This window comes from Lepidothrix coronata, unplaced genomic scaffold (genome assembly GCF_001604755.1).
Source record: "Lepidothrix coronata isolate B3197 unplaced genomic scaffold, Lepidothrix_coronata-1.0 Scaffold19, whole genome shotgun sequence".
NCBI lineage: Eukaryota > Metazoa > Chordata > Aves > Passeriformes > Pipridae > Lepidothrix > Lepidothrix coronata.
The window spans coordinates 1,218,482-1,239,935 of NW_016690199.1; the positions used below are offsets into that span (position 1 = coordinate 1,218,482).

The 21,454-nt window shown below is 40.3% G+C and overlaps 1 protein-coding gene across 1 annotated transcript in view; it reads right to left on the bottom strand.

Moving 5' to 3' along the window:
• KCNH5 (potassium voltage-gated channel subfamily H member 5) overlaps nt 1-21,454 on the bottom strand; it is a 166,214-nt gene that overhangs the window by 91,774 nt on the left and 52,986 nt on the right. Inside the window, exon 7 of the mRNA XM_017807645.1 lies at nt 14,683-15,112. Coding sequence (XP_017663134.1) covers nt 14,683-15,112 — 430 coding nt within the window. The remainder of the gene's footprint in view (nt 1-14,682; nt 15,113-21,454) is intronic.

Below are 21,454 nucleotides of genomic sequence, written 5' to 3' on the forward strand. Positions count from 1 at the left end.
GACTAATTCAGTGCAGTCAGACTTTTTTTTTCTTTTCCCTGATTCCTGAAATATTTTAATTTGTTCATCTTGGTTCCCTGTAACTTGGAGCATGGTTTGGTAGGCACTGTACAAAAACATGTGGAGTTCCTGCCCCCAGCCATTTAACATTTAAACCAATAAATCAAGCCTAGGTTTGGAGAGGAATAAAGAACTACAATATTTATCAAATGCCAAAGTTCACAATTCTAACAGATGTCAGATCTGTAAGTGAAACTAAAAAGTTTCACATTCCTACATGAAAGCCTCAACCTTTAGACATGTCTACCCAAAAGCTCTTGTTTCTCTGTCAAATGCTGCCAATTAAAAGAGACCACAGTTGACTCCTTCTCCTTTTCATGTACACATGAAAACACGTTACTTAACAACCTCCATTATACGTGACGATGTTTTGCTGCTACAATTACAACCCAAAAGACAATAAACTATGAGAAAGTCTGATTAATTCTGACACTCTAGTTGTAGCAACATCAAAACCATTAAAGATGCCATGCCACTGCAGAGATGTCTGTGTCATATTGACACAATGATGTGCCTTTATCCACAGTATAAATTTGGTCAGAAATATTAGTGCAGCACACAAAGGAAGAAAACAATAAATGCCTGGTGCAGAGATAAAGAACAGAGGACTCTGTTCCCTTTGAATTTATAATCACAAAGTGATATATTTCCGCAAACATCCTCTTTGTTGCTTTCCCAGCTGGCTGAAAATGGATTAGAAGGTGAGGATGCATAACTTCTCTATGGTCCATTATTTCTTATTATCATCCAGATGGAGCATGGCTATTAGAACACCACTAAACACTCTAATGAACTGCAATGTTTTAGATTACTAATTCTTCAACAGCGTGTTTGTGTATCAATAATAGGCTGTAAAAACAACAACAACCTGACTAATTAGGCTGGATCAAATCTGCTCAGCTCAGCTTCCTGTCCCTCCTATTCTGAGTGTTCATGTGGGTGTTCAATTCTGATGCAGCTTCCATTAAACTACTTTCAAAGCCTCTAATCACGCCGTGTAATATTGCAAGCGTTTAGAGGCATTTGTTTAAATGCTTATAAGAAGCATTTAAATAAAAACACACCCATGTTTAAACCATGAATAATTTTCTTGCTGTAACTCTGTCTGTAATGCAGGGGAGTTTAAATCTCACTTTTTCCTAAGACAGCTAGATGTGGGAGAGCCCCAGTATTTATCATTAAGTCCTCTGTTTAGCAAAGCACTCTAGGATTTAATTTGTTAATATTTTCTGTTATTCCTGGTTTTTTGGAGGGGTTTTAACAGGTAAAACAGAGTCTCGATCTAAGCTTGTGCTTTCCCATATTGCTCCATTAGCAGTTGGTGGAACATGTAAAATAGCTGCAAGGCTGGACTCCAATCTGAAGCTTAGGAAAAAGTGGTTTTCTTTTTTTCAAAAATGGCCAAAGCAGGCTGTGGGATCTACAAAATAAAACTGTAAACCTGCTCCAAAGCTCATCAAGAACAACGCTAGTAATGTGCATCTGTTACAATCCCTGAAAACTGCTAAGGAAGTTCTGCCAATGAAGATTTATTATTTTGAAATCAAGAATAATGCTTCAGATAAATCTCTCTAATTCTGCCATTTAACGTCCCATTTAACAGCCAGCACTACCCCTCAACTTCCCAGAGGAGTCAGCAGAGCAGCCTCAACACGGGTGCAACACCTGCCTGCTCCTGCCCAAGGAAGAAAGGGGACAAGGTGCTCAGTGACACCAATCATTTTCACTTCCATAAGGTCTCACGAGACACCAGCAGCTTCACCTGTGTTTTGCTCCAAGCCATCTCCAATTCACAGAATCACAGAATATGTTGAGTTGGAAGGGACCCACACGGAAAGACACCCTCCTTGATCTGCTGCTTGTCAGCAGAGTTCATCTTGTGAATGAAGTGGAGATTGGTGGCCACCTTGGCCACAGCGACCACGAAGGGATTGAGTTTAAAATCTCTGTTGACAGCAGGAAAAGTGACAGCAAAACCTCAACTTAGGACATGAGGAGAGCAGACTTCAGGCTGCTCAGGGAACTAGTAAATAAGGTCCCTTGGGAAAACGTTTTTGCAGGTGCTGAAGTCACCATCACTGCTGGTCACTTTTCAAACATCACCTCCTAAGGGCACAGGAGAAGCAATTCCCAAATGCTGGAAGTCAAGCAGGCGAGGCAGAAGGCCAGCTAGGCTGAGCAGGGATCTTCTCTTGGAAATAAGGCAAAAAAGGAAGGTGTATGCCCAGTGGAAGAAAGGTCAAGAGACAGGGGAAGAATTCAGAGATGCTGCTTGCCACTGCAGGGAGAGAATTTGTGTGGCCAAAGCTCAACTGGAATTGAAGCTGCCAGAAATGTGGGGGACAATAAAAAGAGTTTTTTCAAATACATTAATGGCAATAGGCAGTATAGAAATACCATTGGCCCATTATGGGATAAGGATGGTCACCTCACAAACAAGGGACAGCGACAAGGCAGAAGGGGTTTAACACTTTCTTTGCCTCTGTCTTCAACATGGATAACTGACCAGGGTGGTCTCAGAGCTGGAGGACCATCACTGCAAGAATGATCACCTCCCAGTCGACCCTGAAGTTGTCTGGGATCTGCTGCTCCAACTGGATGCCTACAAATCCATGGAGCCTGATGGGATTCATCCCAGAATCCTCAAAGAGCTGCTGATGTCATCGCAAAACCTCTCTCAGTGATTTTTGAGCATTCTTGGGAACCCAGAGAGGTCCCAGCTGAATGGAAGCTGGCCAACGTTGTCCCAGTTTTCAAGAAGGGCAAGAAGGAGGACCCTGGAAATGACAGGCCTCTCAGTCTCACTTCAGTGCCTGGTAAAGTTATGGAGAAGATCATTCTGGGAAGTACAGAAAAACACCTGAAAGGCAATTGTCACATCACAATGCAGAAATCAGTGGCAGATATTTATAAACCCTTTTTCCATCAACCTCATCCTATTTCAATTCTGATTACGCTTCATAAAAGAGCTTTGAAATATGCTTTAATTTTCATTACGCACTTTAGAAGAAATTAAATATTCTTCTCTATTAGAAAATCCTTCATGTTGTTATGCAACAAAAAAGTAGACAAGGTAAGATAAAAGCTTATTAATCTTCTACTTTTGAAAAATATCTTTTTCTATCTGCTGGTTTTCTTACTTTTATCTATTTATTTAGTTTCCCCTGGAAAAAGAGAGAAATTACTGAAAGTGAGAATATTGCCCCCAAATATCTCTTTTCTCTCTTTTTTTCAAACTTCAAGGAAAATTCTACTCCCATCCATCTACAGTTCTTAACAGTGCATTATACCAAAACATGTGGATTTAAAACAAAAATATTTTAGAGAAATAAAGACAAGAAAAAAAGGGGTGGAATTAAAATTCCAACATAAAATCAGTATTTTTTCTTTCTCCAGTGTGAGTCTTAATTTTCGTAATGAAAAAGTCCTGATGAAAACATTGAGGCAAGAATATTTAGCTCAGAATTATATTTCAGTTACAAAATCTTTTAAAGCCAAAAAAAGTCAAAACTCCTCTACTGAAATTGATTTCCCTCTGTTTCCTACAGGGGGACTTGATTCAGACCCTCAGTGAGAACAGGTTCTTCTTCCATAAATAACTGAAGCAAGAATCATCTCCTCCAAACAACGCCTTCTGAATTTGTTAGAGAATATGAACGCTACCACACAGACCCTGTACTTGCTAAAAAAAAAATTATAAAATTATAGTTTTGTTTTAGCACTGGACACTACCATTCATTTCTCAAAGCCTCACATTATTTGGATGACAACAGCACTTCCCCAGAGAGTTGAACTTCCCCAGGATGAAGGTACCCCAGTGAGTGCATAAACATCTTACAAGTTAAATATGGAAGTGATGTAGGGTGAACATACAGCTCAAACTTTGCAGCCACTACATCATGGACCACAAAAAAATCACTAAATACTTAAGGATGGTCAACCACCTAGAGAAAGCGAGCTTGGCTAGCTTAGACTCAGTTAACACACAACAGGGATTTGCAGCTGTACCTTATTCTCCAACATCAGAGGGATGTAGGGTTGGAAGTGATCTCAAGGGATTGCCTGGTCCAACTGCAATACTGAGGGAGGAGCAAGGATACCTGCAGCAAGACTGACAGATACTTATCAATGGAGTCCACCAAATCTGGTGGTGGCTCTGCCCATGACCTGAATCCACACACAGATGAGAAGTTTTGGTGAATCGATGTTGGAAATCCCCGTTTCCAACATCAGTCTTTCACTCCCTCCTAACTGACCTCACTGCCCTCCAGAAAAAATAGAGGATCAACATTTTTATTTCCCTCTCAAGCACACTTTTTCCATGGTAGAAGTCAACCTTCATGTACCCCTTAAGCTTTCATCAGCTTAAGCAAAAGTCAGTTCCTCCAACTATTCCCCTGAGATCCTGCCTTGTAACAAGTTTTTATTGATCTCCTATCTCTCCAGCTGGTCTACAGCTTCCTTAGGGAAATTTATTAAAAAAAAAAAATTAAAAAAAACGTACCTAACCAATCCTAGTCCCTACAGAATAAATGCCCTCTTCAGCTTGCCTATGACACTGCTCCTGATACTTTGCAGAGTGAGATTTACAGGTTTTAGCCCACTGTTGCATTGTTACACTCAGTCTGTGATAGCAGTTGCCTATCACTTTCCCCATCTATTATCCTCCAAAATCCTCTCCAGCCTCTCAGCAGCAGAGCCATTTATTCCCTATACTGCACTTATGCATTTGATTTGCCCTCTTTACATGTGGTGCACTGCATTCACTTCTGTTGACATTCACCTTGATGATTCTGGGATGCCTTTCCAATTTACTGGGATCATTATGGATTCTGATGCTGTCATCCAAACCACTTGCAACCCTCCCCATAACTCTCCCGATGTGCTCTCTCTCTCTCTGCTCTGTCACTCAACTGTGCTAATGAAAATGTTGAATGGAATCACACACAGGGCAAAAATTTCCCTGGTAATTTCCTCCAGCTTTGACAGTGAAGCCCTTGATTTTATTTCGAGAGAGGTTGTTCAATCGGTTATCGCCGACTTTGTTATGACTGTGTTGAGATCATCTTTCACTCGTTTGCTACAAGATGACTATGTAGAAAAGTGTCAGAAGCCTTTTAAAAAGTTCAGATATATCGTATCTACTCAATTCCTCTTATTCTCCAGGCAGTTATCTTGTCAAAGAAAGAAATCAGATTAATTTGCCACGAACTCATCTTGACACATCCGTGGTGGCTGCTGGCCAGCGGAAGAAAACTAGTTTTAATCATTTATGACCAAAATATTCCTACTGAAACACAACTGGATTTGACTCAGCAGGGTGCACAGCAGGTACCCAGGGAAGAGATGCCAGTTTGGATCCTCTCCTGTCCTTCCTCCACATTGAAGGGAAAGGGGTAGAGCTCTTCAGGGAGGAACCTGCAGTCACACTCCCACATAGAGTATGCTTCCACCAGTGGAAAATTTTTCCTGAATCTACCAAAGTTCTTGCAGAAAAAGCTACAGGAAAGATGAATGAGGATGAGAGATGTGCAGGATGAGTCCTCAGTGCTCTCAGAATTTTCAAGAGGAACATGACATTGTTACTTCAGAACTCCAGAAATGAAGCAAGGAGAAACCAAAAGCCAGTATCAGTCATCTTTTATCCAATTATCTGATATCTCTAACTACGACCAAACACATTACAGTATCACAGGCAGTACTGCAATAATGAAACCTCCCAGAGATTGGGGCTTTTTATATATTTATTAAAAACAAAGCCTCTCCAGATGTCCGACAATGTCACACAGTTTTTCAGGTCTGAAAGTCAACCTAACAAAATTAAAGCAAGGAAATCTCTTGCTGGACCTGAAATAAAATAGTATTTTAAGGCCTGATTCACTCGTATGATCAATTTTTCTACACTGGGACACTTCCTAAAACAACTTGTCTCCTTGCTTAACTGCCCATCCTAACTTTTCACACACTCCAGATGATAAACCATAGCACTTACCTGAGAGAAAAACTGGGCCAATATTAATGAGATTTAACAGCAAATACCTGTTTTATCCACTGAAAGTAGGGCCCAACAAGGAGCCCAGCTCCACTGAAATCAGGCAGGACCTACCTGGTAACTGGGCTAACTTAGCTGGGTAACTCTCCTTTTTTTAAATGCCAAACACACACAGAGATTCTCTCATGAGTACACAAAATTAGCCAAGGATCTCTGTGCAGACACAGAGTCAGATCACTCGCTTGGCTTTCAGAAACTTCAATACAGGAAAACACAAACGATCTCCTGAGCCCCTTCCATCCAAGCAGTGTGATACCTTGGGGGGTACCTTTTATTTCAGATTTGTTTATCCCTCTAGCACAATATGCTATAAGGCTTTGCTGTGTTGTGTTGCTAGCTAGTCGGATATATTTGCTGATCTAGTTGGACTAATTAAAACTTTTTCCTTCCTGAGAGATACAGTTGTTTTGAGTAATCCAGGACAATGTGATAATCCCTCTGGGACAATCTCAGGTGATTACTTGCACTATATGTGAGCATAAAGGTTGATTTTCTCCATTTATATATAATTTATTTAACATCAGTTTTCAGTTGTTTTAAATAATATAGCTCAATAGCAGGAAATAACATTTCTTTCTTCATTGTTACCTCTCCCACTCACTGTCCTATCTCTCTTGACGCCATAATTTCATTTAAACATATCAAGACAATGACAATAAAAGTAAACCTTACATAAACACATGCTAGCTATAACCTTGAAAAAAAAATCCCATAAAGCTTCCCAAGGAGACTGATTTACAATTTTAAAGCTCTTTTATATAAAGATGTGTTTTTGCTATCAACTAGAACCTGAATATCTAAAAATCCACAGAGTTAAAGCAAAACAAGGCACATATGGCCCCACTATGGTGTTTCTGCCAACTGTCCTTGTTCTATCCACCCCAATCTGGTGCTGGAGCATGTCCAGAGAAGGCCAGTGGAGCTGGGGAACAGTCTGGGGCACAGGTTTTATGAAGAGCAGATGAGGGAGCTGGGGTTGTTTATCCTGGCGAAAAGAAGGCTCAGGGGAGACCTTATTGCTGTCTACAACTGCCTGAAAGGAGGTAACAAGTGACAGGATGAGAGGAAATGGCCTCAAGCTGAGCCAAGGAAGGTTTAGATTGGATGTTAGGAAAAATTTGGAATGGGCTGCCCAGGGCAGTGGTGGAGTCACCATCCCTGGAGGGATTTAAAAGATGTGTAGATGTGCCACTTAGGGACACAGAGGTGGGGTTGGCAGTGCTGGGTTAATGGTTGGACTTGATCTTAGAGGTCTTTTCTCACTCTTACACTGAAGTTCCATTAAAAAGTGGATGATGCCAGACCTTTTACTCCCTAAGAGTAATTTGTTTTTTACTGTAGGCTACTGATATGATTATACTCTCTTTTCTATGCAGCTGTTCAGAGAATATTAAGCCAAGTTCAGCTGCTGCACTGGGACCAGTACCCTGACTGGAAATATTCCTGCTCCATCTATGAGACATAACTAAGATTACTTACAATTAAAAGAAGTCACAGAAAGATCTTGATATCCATGCTTTGTAGAGCTAATAGCACTTGGACTATGGTTCAGCAGTACAAAAGTGTCAAAATGCTTTTTCAGTGGCACTCAAAAGGGGAAATTTCCACTTGCAACTTCTTGTAACTTTCTGTATCGCTTTCTTCCATTTGCACTTATGGGTAAATACAAATGAACAGTTTTACTCTGTCCTGATTTGGATGTTAAAGAATTTATCACCTTTCTCTCTGCCTCATCTGAAATACTAAGCTAATAAATTCATCCCCAGTCTCACTTAAAATGGCATCACTGACCTAGCTGTTACATAAATCTTTACCTCTAGTCTTCAGGTGTCCCGTGGCCTTTTGAGAACCCTTCTTCAAGCTCTGAAATATCAAAATATGCTCCCTTCAAAGACAAGGGTAATGGTGCTGCAGGAGGTTAATTCTGTTATTACATCCAGCAGGATAGTGGTGATGAGGCCAAATGCCCACCTGCCCAGAACAAGACAGCTAAAAATACACCCAAATCAGCCCTTCTAGGAACACCTTTGACACCCTGTCTTAATGTTTAAAACCACTCTGGGTCAAGCTAAGTCCAACGCAGCAATAACCTGCAAGCAATCCCTCCAGGGGGTGCAGGCTGTCACCCAGCTCTGCAGCCATGTCACACTGAGGGCTACGGAAGCATCCTGCACACACCCACTAAATGCAGTTTGAGGATTACATCTGTGTGTGCTGAACAGGTTGTCCAGAGAAGCCATGGATGCCCCGTCCCTGGACGGGTCCAAAGCCAGGTAGGCTTGGTCTTGTGGAAGGCGTCCCTGCTTATGGCAGGGGGTTGGAATAAGAAGAGCTTTAAGGTCCCTTCCAATCCAAACTGTTCTATGATTTTGTGATTCTAAGAAGCATTTAGGAGCTCACTAGTGGGGCCATGCTGTTGTTGAAAGAGACATATTCCTGCTCCCATCCCACATTTTAAGAAACTGCAAGGAGAAGTGCAAAAATTGGCAGGCCTCTACTGCTGAAGAAGTCAAACAAATCCTTCTGCAGCTCCTGGACAGGTGATGCAGAGCCACATCTCTCCCACATCCCACATCTCTGCATGAAAAGAAACTGCCCTTACACAGAACTGACTCTTGTAGGACACCCTTAGGGCAGAGTTGGATTTCAACTATCGCTAAACACTCCAGCCTATGAGTTCCTACAGATGTAAAGCCTTCTCATATTACTATTTGTTGCTGTGAGAAATATGATTTAATCTACGTTACTGGCAATGATTTTTGCTAGAAGGTGCTATCTTACACATACATTTTCCTCAGGATCAAAAATTAAATCCTATGGACTCTTGGGATTGCTTGTCTGGGAGTCTGCCAGACAAGCGCTTTCCTACATTTATACACTGTTGTGTCAGTGCGTGGGCTCAGCCACTGCCTAACAAATTTACTAGATAAACCTCCATGATTCATACAAACAGCACTCAAGTGGCTAACTACCATATATTGGCAGGGAACTGATGAATGTTACATGAACAATGAAAGAACCCACTTAAATAATGAATTAGGTTTGACAGATCAACGGAGAGATGACTGACAATCCCTGGCAGACCATGTCACAACTCCAAAAAAAGAGGTGAGCAGCAGCAAGGGGGGATGGCATGAGCATTGTCTGCCAAATACAGGAGGGTTTAGGACCAGGGGTGGCTCAGATAAGAGCATCTCACTCATTTTAAAAAGGAAAGAGCATGTCCTATTCTCTTTGTTTAGTAAAATTAAAAGCAGAGGAGGACATCTTTGTGTTCAGCAGACATATCTAGGATATCTAGGATAGCTATATTTATGTGTCTAGCTGACATACCTAGGATATCTATGAGTCTAGCAGACACCTTCTAGTGGAAGGTGTTCCTGTTCATGGCAGGGGGTCTGGAACTAGATGTTCTTTAAAGTTCCTTCCAACCCAAACCATTCCATGATTCCATGACAAGAAGAACCCACCCACACTTGCCTTTGTCATCTCTCCCCTTAACAATAAGAACTTGGGTTCAAAGTGACAGCAATTGCATCTGTTTCCTTTTCCTACCTTAAAATCATCAACCTGGGTATTTTAAGATGTCAACAAGAAGGCAGCATTTCAAGCCATTAAACTAGAAACTTATTTTTTGAAAGAAGTGTCTAGAAATTGCTCACATTTTCAAGAAAAGCTATCCTGTACAATCACCACAACAAATTCTTCTGCTCATATGCAAAACCAATTTGAATTACCAAGCCTGTCTTCACCATAATTTAAAACCAGTCACTGAAAAATATCATCTCCCCCACAACAACCTCCCCATAAAACTGGAGTAAACAGATGCCAAAGTAACAAAGTATGTAGATAAAGAAGAAGAACAACAAAGGACGAACAACAAAGCACCTTTTCTCAGCTCTTCTGGGGATTGATTGGTAACTAAGAGATTTTTCTGTGTCTTTCACATCCTGAGAAGCAGTGAAGTATTCAATGTTTATTGACACTCTTCCCTTAGATATCATGTTCTGACCTTCCCTCGCAGTAAGGATCTTCGGAGCATTTCAGTGGAATATACTGGATTTCTGTTGTTGCCTGCATGAAGTATGCACTGGGCTGGGCTCACTCAGCTGGACGAAGAAACTCATGTAAATACTATATTTATGGCACATAAAAATGTGCCATATTTTTACTGACTTTGCAATCTGCTGTGTGCCGTTCAGAGCAATTTCATTTTTACACGTGGACAGAGGTAAATCGATTCCTCCAGGTTACACCAGAAGCACACAGGAGTGTGTCAGAGCCCCTCTGAGCTGCAAGCTGGGTGTTGTGCTTTAACCCAGCAGGCAGCTAAAACCCCCACAAGCTACTCACTCACTCTTCCCCCAGTGGGATGAGGGAAAGAATGAGAAGAAAAAGTAAAACTCATAGGTTGAGATAAAGAAAGTTTAATAGGACAGAAAAGGAAGGGGGGGAATAATAAAGATATGATAAAATAATACAAGAAAAAAGTGATACCATATGGTGTGTAAGGTCCCTTTGGCCAGTCTGGGTCAGCTGTCCCAGCTGTGTCCCCTCATGGCTCCTTGTGCCCCCCCAGCCTCCTCGCTGGCAGAGCACGAGAAGCTGAAAAGTCCTTGACTCAGAGTAAGCACTGCTCAGCAATAACTAAAACATCAGTGTGTTATCAACATTATCCTCATTCTACAGCCAACACACAGCACTGCACCAGCTACTAGGAAGAAAATTAACTCTATCCCAGCCTCAGCCAGGACACTGGGAAGCTGGTCACTTTTCTCCCAGTGGAAGCACAGGAAGGAAGGAGGCATATGGCAGTACATGAACTCTTGTTCCTTCAGAAAACCCCACCCCTCCTGAATTCTGCAAGCTGTTTCACCTTGCCGTACTGCCACCTTTCCCAAAATGCCTTTTGCCTTTTACTGACTTTCTGCTCACTGAAGTCCTGGCAGTGGGGGGAGTTGCAAGACAGTAATAATGGTATATGAACCAAAAGTTTCTTTCTGTTTTCTCTCTTGACTAATTCTTCTTTTCTTTTTTATTTTTCCTGTGAAAGGCACAAGCCCTCTCAATTTTACATCTGCATCTATGGCTGGGCTGCAGAAGCCTAAAACCTGCGTGTGGACTGAACTAGAGCAACATGCAGTAGCAGAGACTGAGCTTCTGTTTGGAGGCTGTGAGCTGACAGAAGATAATGGAAGGTTTATAAGACAGGACCTTCCTGAATGATAAATGATTCCTCATCCATTCAAAGGATCTGACAGACCTATCTATTTGTTCTGCTCTGCACAGAGAGGGGATAAAATAACCTAGATCAACACAAAAGGCGCTACAAAAATCAGATTTTCAATGCATATTCAGCAACTCTAGGCAGCAAATGCACAATAGGTATTTAAACAATAACCCTTGTAAAAACTTGCTCCCTTGTCATAGGATGCTTTATGTTTGCTATTTTTAGCTTTTCAAGTGTCAAGAAGCAGCAGAAAAAATATTGCTGAACAGCACTGGACACCAAGATAAAACAAGTCAGGCAAAAAGAAATCTGAAGTAAGCTCTGAAAGATGAGGTTAAGTTATTCAAAGCTCTCTTTCCTGCAAGACAGGTGATGTATTTCCGTCTAAATATCCCACTCAATCTGTCCTCAGTGCACAAAGAAATGACAAACTGCCAATCAAACTGAAAAGCATCCCCATTCATCAGGGCTTCCCCCGCCACTGCCCCGCATGGAGAGATGCTTTATCAGCACCTACAGAATCTGAACCTGGCTATTTTTAACAAGTACACCACTTTGCAATCCTGCCCACCAGAAGGATTTGCAAGTCTTTCCAAATACTCCTCCCAGGTCCTGATAACTTTGCTGGCGTGAATAGGAAACTTGGGGCTTTCAGAACAAGCCGCTTCTCGCTGACAAGGCAGCGAAGATTTCCTTTCCTATCTGCAGTTTGCATGAGTAGGCAGCTGGGATTGTGATGAATTACTATCTCTGATTCCAGTGCTAAGTTTAAGACATTTATTTGGCAGAGTCTGCTAGAAAAGGCACTGCCAATATCAGCTATTGGTATTAGCAAACTTCTTCGGGAGAACTACCAAAGGTATTTCACAGCCTCTCTCTGCTTATAACAGGAGTCTGTTTGGGAAGCAGAGATTTTTATTGATTGAACTGTAATTGAATTTAGCTGAATGTTTATCTCAAAAGACAGTTTCAAAAGAGAAACTAAAACATCTTGGTTCGAAAACTACTCAAATAATTTTCAGTTCTTAGTTACACCTTTTCATGGGCCCGAATCCTTCTCCCAGGCTCACTGGCCACTTTGATTGCCTGAGAAATTGCCTTTTCGACTGATTGTTTGCTGTGCCTTCCTATTTCATTTTGGAGCTCAGAGTGTCAGGCTTTCAGCAGCTGGCCCTGCAAAGCATGTCTATAAAATCCTGAAGGTCTGACCTCTTTGCATGGATATTGCAAGTATGAAGCCCATGACCAGTGCATGTCTGGGAGTTGGTGTATTTTCTAACCAGTATTCAACCAATCAAGGAACTGCTCTGTATTATCATCTGGATTTCTGGATTTCAGGGGCAGTCATCACACTAATGTGCAGGAATTGTGAATCTTTAAATCTGCATTGATGTCATTGCAAAAGATTCAACCATTTGATGATAATTGAGCATTTTCACACTGGTAAATAAACTAAAGAGTCTGTACTCTTGCAGTCCACAATGCTCTTCACCTGACTCACAAGAGAAGACACATCACATTTGATGGTATTATTTTTATGCAATAAGCAACTCAACTGTCCTTTTGCCATGCTTCTTAAATTTTAGAATCTACATTTGACTTTGTCTAAAAGCCTATAAACCTACCCAAGGTTTTCCACCTATTAAGCTCACAGTTGCCACTTACAAATTTGACATGGACACTTAATAATTTTGTATGTAGCACTTATAAAAACTTTTTAAGATCTGACAGTGGCACATACATAGGCTGTGGTAAAAGCCAGCTTTGATACTGCAGTGTCTATTCCCTATCTTTAACATGTTTCAGAGATGAAAAAGCAAGAACAAATCCACCTAGAACAAATACAAAGCAGGTTACAATCGCCACTTCATTTTCACTTACTGAGGCCATGTATGTATTTTGTTGTTGTTGTTATCATTATAAATAGTAGTAGTAGCATTCATTATGTTTTTATGGCTCTCACCCCACCCTAAGTCATTTACCACTGAGTTCCTTCTGTGGGACCCTCCTCTGCAGAACAACAGAAGTCCCCACCAAAAAAACCCCAAGGGACACAAATATCACTATATATATATAAAATCCTCTATATTCACTTTATTCTCCAAGTCTCCAGATTCTGTAAATACCACAAAGCAGTTTCAACAAATGGCACAACAGCACCTAGAGGGTTTTGATGACCTATCTGCAACAGCTCATTGATGCTCTGCCTTGGGGATTTGCTTTTTATGAACTTGGAAATGTTTTGGAACACATCAACCCATCATGTAGAGACGATGTTTGGCAGAAATTTCATTGCACCACACTGCAAGAAGAGTCCTAAAACCGCAACCTCTCTTTAAAAAGCACTTCAAAATCTCCAAACAAATGGATTTAATCTTCTAAAGACCTAGAAAGACTGTAGCAAGAAAGCTTCCTTTTTATAGTTCAGTATTTCTCTGAGATGAGCTCAAAGTGTTAGCTGAGATAATTATCAGAGAGATTATGCAGATCTTATTATCAAAAGGTTTTGTTTGCTCTCTTGTTACATAATTGCTTAGTGTTTGTATGGAGCTCAGAAAATAGAAAGCAACAGAGAAATACCAAGAATTATTTAACAGAAAAATAATTCTCCCAAATGGTATTAACATTTTAAGTTGTCTTCACTATATTTGGAAGATTCCTATTAACCTGTAGAGATGCTCAGTGGTCTAACCTTGCCAGCACATGAAATGAGAAATGTGCCTTACCACTATTGATTTTAGAGTATTTCAGTGGAGCTGTGAAACAGCAGGAAGGTGCAGTGTAGTGTCTTATAATTTCCTTCACTTCTAGCTTTGCTGGTGACAAAGGTCACCACATTCAGAAGATAAAATTCGGACTTGTAACTCAAACCATTACAATAAAGTACACAATCACTTTATGGAATCACTAAATATTTCAAGAATTGGATAAAACCACATGAAATGTTTCCAAGCTTGTGCAAGTTTATAAGCAAAACTCAGTCAGACTACCTGAATTGGAATACACTTTGTACTTTTAACCAAATTCTAGCCAAGACCTTTCAAATGTGATAAAAGCCATCTTTAAAGTGAAAAGTTGAGGCCCTGAATTCAATATAAACTTGACTGTGGGCACACTTATGTACCCAGAACACTTAGTTTTGCAAACAACTTAAAAGCTACAGCAGCTACACAATTTCAATTCCCACTTTCCATAATTCCAAGTTCATTTCATGATTATTTACAGGGCCTTCAGATTTTTTAGGATGTCAAGAAAGCTTACAGCAAGTGTGCTATGCAACCCTCATGCCAGCCACAGAACTCCCCTTGGGTTAAACGCAGCAAAATTGAGTTCTACTTACAGCCAACCATCATCATGGCCACGGAAAAAATCTTCTCTCCATCAGTGGTCGGTGCTATGTTTCCAAATCCTATCGTTGTAAGGCTTGTCATGGTAAAGTAGAGAGAGGATATGTACAAGGAGTCTTTGCTGGGTCCTCCTTCCCACTGCCCCGAGCCAGTGGTGTTGTAGCGATATGGTGTCCCAATGCTCAGGGCCAACTGGTAGAGCCAACTGTCTGTTTTGATTGTGTTGGTGAGTTCATCTATAACCTCGTAGTCCCCGATGCTGTACCATATGCAGGCTAGCCAGTGGGCCACCAGCCCAAACACACACACCAACAGCACCAGCACAGCAGCACCATATTCCAGATAATGGTCCAACTTCCTGGCAACTCGACCGAGCCGTAGAAGACGCACCACTTTTAAGGAACTGAAGAGGCTACTGATTCCCTAGAAAAGAATAAAAATCGTTATTTGATCTGATATAACCTGCTGGTTAGCACAGAAGACTGTACAGCAATTCCTGCATCTGCTTTAAATCCTTCCATACAGTTTTTCAGGCCTCAGATAACAGAATACAAAATCAAACCCTTCTCCCTCTACAGTGCTTTTGTCCTCATCAGGCTGAATCAAGTTTGGCACTCATTAGGTGGATAAATTATTTTGTTCAAGCTCAGTCTTTCAAAGCAAGAGTTCTGTAGAATCCAAAGTGGGAAATGGCAAGTTTATTACTAAAAGGAGTGATTCAATACTTCGCAGTTTGAAGTAAACAGGAGACTCTGTTTTGACCTCAAGGAGATCAAATGAGGTGGAAGAGCAGTCACAGATGGAACTACACCATCCAAGTGGAGCCTTCTCAAAGTTTCTCAGAAAAGAGTATTCTATTAGATCCAAGTAAAGGATTATTATTCTGGTCAAAACAGTGGTCCACCTACTTCAACAACCCTCAACATTAACAGATGCTCAAAAGAAACATCAGAAAGTAATCATAGTGGGTAACTCAAGAGAAATCTGCCTATTGTCACTCTCATCCACCAAACAGGAGCTGAGTGGCTTCCTCTAGTCCAACAGCCTCCACTCCTTAATAACCTTCACCCCAGGTAACATAAGTGTGGCTCTTTTGTTAGTTATAGGAAGGCTCACTGATTGAACACGGAATTAACAACTCTGGTCACATCACCCTTCTGAGTGAGGGTAATACAGACCACAAGGCACATGCCTTTGCATAAAGGGTTAATTTCCTTTCCAGTCAACAGACATATTTTTCTAAAGCAAGTGTTTGTGCAGTGGTTTGATTTTTTTTCACACAAGATACATGAAGTACAAATAAATGGAAGTACAAATATTTAGGGAATAAGAGCACAAGGACCATCAAAAAGTTAATAGAAACATCTGAGAGGGAATAAGAAATGTGCATGTCCTCCTCAATGCACAAATGGTTTGAGCTGTATCTTAATAGAGTTTAGAGATGCAGAAAGAGAACAAAAATATGTTCCTGATCTATTGCAATCCCATGATATATCTAACTTGTGCATTAAATTAATTAGTGGCTCAAAATAGAAGGTTTGTAAAGGAAGGTTTCTAATATAAAACATTCAGAAGCTGAAGACATTTAATTTAAAGTAGAAATTAAGACATAGAAAGCAATGAGGCAAACATTCCTAGTTACTGCGCCAAGATTAAATTGCCCTTTTCTATGCATCATTATCAAATCAGTCTAGTCAAAACACTACCTAATTATATTATCAAACAGTAAAAGACTGGAGTTTCTGGAGTTTTCCATACCAGAAAAACATACATCTCTTTTGCACCTCTGTTTCTTCCTCTTTTGCATCTTCTTTCCCTTTTCCCAACTAACATTTGAAGGGTAACACACATCTGATATTTCTAGATGTAATCTGTTTGGCACAGTTCTTGTATGCTTTTCAAATCCTGTTGGAATGTGTTTCAGATCCCCAAATCCTTAATAAATTGAAGCTCTATATTTGCATTCAAGCTCTCACGATGACTAATGCCACAGAGGGAAGTGGAATTTTCCCATTTTGATTTCTGTATTTTGCATTTACACAAGACAGAGATGTAGTTTATTATTCTTATTTCCATCTAAATGTATATCTACTTATTTGCTTTAGGATATATGACTGTGAGGTACTCTAAGCAGCCAACTGCTCCAGTAAACTGGGAAGTCCCTTACAACATTCATGACACAATGGACTGGGGACAATGGACTACTGAATGAAGGTCCCACCCCACAGAAACAACATCTACATTAAAAAAAAAAAAAAGAAAACTATAGAGTAGTTTAACATTGTACTTCATTAAATTACCCTGCAGTGTGGTTCAGTGAATTAACCCTGATTTTATAACTTGCTGTGAAACCACAGGGAGAAAACAGCAGGGTGGTTTTTTGCAGGACCAAATCCTGTTGCATTGGTCAAGCAGAGATGCATTACTTCCACTGTTTCCATTTTACTTAAAGATTCGCCGTTCCTTACCAAGATTAAGGCTAGGGAAGGAGTTAAAGACCTGGAATTCAAACTTGGGAGTCCCCGTTTTTGCACCCAGTAGTTTAAGTTCCTCCCAGCAACACAGCTTACACTGCACTTTCTACTGCACAAACCCAAAGGGAGAGTCAACCCTTTAACAGGACAGTTTACAGTGTGACACTACATCTTCTCTCTCTCACTTAAGAGGACAGCTTAGCATCTGAACAACTAGTTTGAACAGCCTTTATTTCAAAGTCTGGGAGAGAGTTTATGCTGTCTTTTTTTTTTTCATACACACAGAAAACAATTGCACCTCTTATGTACGAAACAAAGAGAAATATTTCATTCTAGCTGAAACTGTAATTTATTATTTCCAAAGAGTAATACCTTTAAGTAAGTTTCACTGTAAATTTTAAAGCCAGTTCAGTCTGACTCCTTACTTTAAGACCAAGAAATCAGAGATATATTTATTGAGCATTCACATTCCATGTCTAATCTTGCAAAATACAAAGACAATATCGGAAACTTTAAAAGCCTCTTTCATAAAGCACTACCTAGGAGAGAGCAATTAAGCACATACTAAATGAGCATGTGATATATTGCACTGAGGACTGGGTTGGATCAAGTCCATACCTTCATACTCAAAAAATTGCTGATGATGAATGCACAGTGGTTAACATGCAAAGCTCTGCCTGAGATTCAGCAACAATCTCCTTGGTGGAAATTACCTGAAAGACTAACTGCTTTGAATTAAGTTTGAGCTATTAAGAAATTCAGTTTTCTAAACTCAACTGATTGCCAGCTGCCTTTAATTTCATTTTTCTTTTAACTGTTTTTGTGCTCGGTGATGAATACTTTGGAAACCCTTCTACTACAGGATGAGCATCTGCTCTAACAGAAGCAACCTCAGCACTCAAGGAACAGAAAGGTGATCAGGAATTTTGAGTGGAGCATGTAATCCTGTTTGGTTCTAGCACTGTGTAAATAACACACATTTTTGATACTGAAGATCCAAACCATCTGGGAGGAACATTTGTGACTCTATAACTGTATTTAGTCAACTGAGCCAACTGCCTGTAACATCTGTGTTCTCTAACTGAGAATATCTCGTTATGTTATGAACCATCCAATCCAGCCCCTTGAGGTTTTGACTGATGTATTTTATCATGTCCTAATCAGATGAGGACATTCAGCCTGCTCATCATCAATCATCTCAGCTACAGAAATCTTCCAACTGAAAAACCACCTACTTCAAAATTGCATTTCATGTGTCAAGTTTGGAACCAAATTCCTGTCTGACACATATCATCTACTTAAGTATTACAAACGTCAGTCACGGGAGACCTTCCCAGGGACTTCTAAGGCCTTTGGATCAGGAGAGGACACAAGAAGTAGCTCTGAACCAGGCATTTTGGTACAACCATTTCCATTTAGGAGACGCTTGAAGCCATACGAAGGATGTAGACAATGTCAAATTTATCCAGAAAGATACTTTTGAGGAATGGATGTTCAAACTTTGGAATTAAATTAGACATTCACGATTAAACAAAGCCCAAGTTTCTTGACGCAAGCACCTTGCAGAGTCTGTGTTCTCAAATTCTCTTGATACAATAAGAAATGAAATTCAGTCTGATAGTGGAGGCACAACTGATGACAGCACTCAATCTGACACACAGAGGGACCACTCCTTCCTTTAAAATTACCTGAATCTTGCCATTTCAAACCCTAGATATTACCACATTGTCAAACTTCAGTCTTCCGGGATTAAAGAAGTGTCTAAACTCTGTGTCTACATCCAGCTAAACTTTTCTGACCACAAGACCGAGAAAGATGTTTCCTGCACTTGCAATACACACCGTGGGAACAGACCTCTGCACCTCCAGCAAAAACAGGGAGCAAAGTTCTCCTGCACTTAATGAATCCCTGATAAACCAGGCAATAGGAAGGATGAAGTGATCAAAGTCATGTTATACAGGGGTCAAGAGCCCAACATGCAAGAAGGTGAAGGGAACATTGTCACCAAAGGAAAATGAAGGTTAACAAGGGCAGGAAATCATTCGAGCCCAGAATGATTCTGCCAGAGACTTCTCCTAAACCAGGGAAGAGAGGTTGGAGTCTGTTCTACACTAAAGGAGCAGCAGAACAGCAGAGCTACGTGTTTGAAAGATCTGAAAAAGATTTCATCAGCTGGTTAATTTCTAATCTAATAAGTCTTTTCTGCAGTAGGAAATTATTGTATAAATGTTTTTAAAAAGGAAAATAAAAACAAAACCAGCCATTAGTTTCAACCATCTAAATATACAAAAATCTGCTTAAACCTCAAAATTAAATCCCAGTAAGCTGAAATGGTAAATCATGCATAACTTTTTCTTTCTACTAGGGAACAATGTGTTTTTAACTCTAGGCACTTTTTCAATTAGATTTCACTCCATGATTTTTTATTTATTTGTTGTTAGCTGTGGGTACATATGCATCAGCAACAACCAAAAAAAATGAAATATGCATTTTAAATGTGTTCTAAAACTGAAATCCTCTGAGCTTTGAAAATGGGGATAGGTAGTGCATCATTTAACAGAAAACACTGTCTCAGAAAAGGTCAGAGAAAACAAAAAAGAAAAACTTTTCACTATGTTTTGATGTTCAGCACATTGTGGTTTTAAAGAATTTATGGAGTGGCAAAGGACCAGAGCTTGGAACCTTTCTGTGACATGTAAGGTGTGCTGCCACTGCAGTCAAAGGCTGCTTGCAGCATGTACAGACCTTAAGCTGAATTTAAGCTAATATGCTTAGAGGTGCGGGGCACAAGCAATGACAGCAACCTGCATTCAGCAAAACCAGCCATTAAAGGGATCAAATCCTCTGAGGGGTTTGCAGCCCAGGCTCAGCAAGAGCAAAGTGGCTCTGTGTAAGCTGAGCCTGAGCACACCTGCACACGCCATGGCCACACCACAAATGAGCTCCAACCACCCTCCTGGGGTGGGATTCATATCACATAATGCTGCAACCCGATGGCAAACCATCCTGTCTATGTGAATAGCCCAGATTTCCTCCCTGGTGAGTGAAGAGTGGGGCATGTCAGAGGAGTGATTCACCCAATCCATCTCAGACAGCTGGGGATGGGATGAATCACCTCAGGGAGCTGTCTCTCTCTCCCCTCCCACTGAATACAAACAAGCTGAAGGCTATCGCTTACACAGCTTCTCTGAGGAGAAATTAAACCCATCCTTAGAAAGTGGGAGAGTCCTGATCCGGGCAGCAACCAAACCTGTATTATGTTATGACAGAGACAGATATTACAGAGCACTCCCTCACAATGTGAGACTTATCTTTCTCGAGATGAGTGTGAAGAAAAAATGCTATTTAATAACAGTAGGCTGTGATTTTCTGCAGATGCAATAGCATGCTTATTTCTTCATTCACTAGCCAATTACTTCACACACAGTGATGCTACACTACCTTTAGTTCTAACTGCATTTTGCAAAAATCTTCATTGGCTTGAAGGAAGAATTGAATCCGTTCACTAAAAAAAATGAACAATCACAAAGTAAACTGGACTGGGGTTCTTGCTCTCAAAAGGGTAAGAGTTGATAAATTATAAAAGTCTATTGAACTATAGACAGTAATAAGTGAAGACAACTGGATCGTGAGAGGTAGAAGAGTCAGACACCTGGCAGCAGAGGACACCTGGAATGTCCTTACACCAAAAGGTACAAAAGATCCAGAGAATGTATCTCAAAGAAGGGGGAAATCTTGTAAAGCTGGGCATCAGTTACAAATCTGTGAAGAATCACCCAGAGGAAGAAAACAGAAGCAGAGAACCGACAATATATAAGAAATAAAAAATTGATCAACAGAAAACTACACCTTAGAAACTAAAAGAAATAAGGATAAAGTGTGAATTGCCACATCTCAGGTTGAACTTTTCATTGTAAAGAACATTAAAAAAAATACCCAAAGATTCTTCACACTCAAAATTAAAAAAAAAAAAAGAACAAAAGTGGTCAAGCTGCAGTGAAGTAAAAATAATCCAGGCTTGCACTAAAAATTAAATCCTATGCATTAGTTTCCAAAGATGACGTTGATGTTTGCTAGAAAAGCTAATGCATCAAGAAGGAAATAAACGGATACATTACCTGAATAAATGTTAAGGGAAAGAGTAATTAGAAACCTTGAGATAAATCAAAATGCAATCAGTGCAGCAATAGGTTTGCTAAGATTAGGCTAGCTGGGATATATCCAAGTTTTCCTGACAGCTTTCTCTGATAACACAGCCCATTTTCTAACTAAAAGAAATGCAGTATTTTGG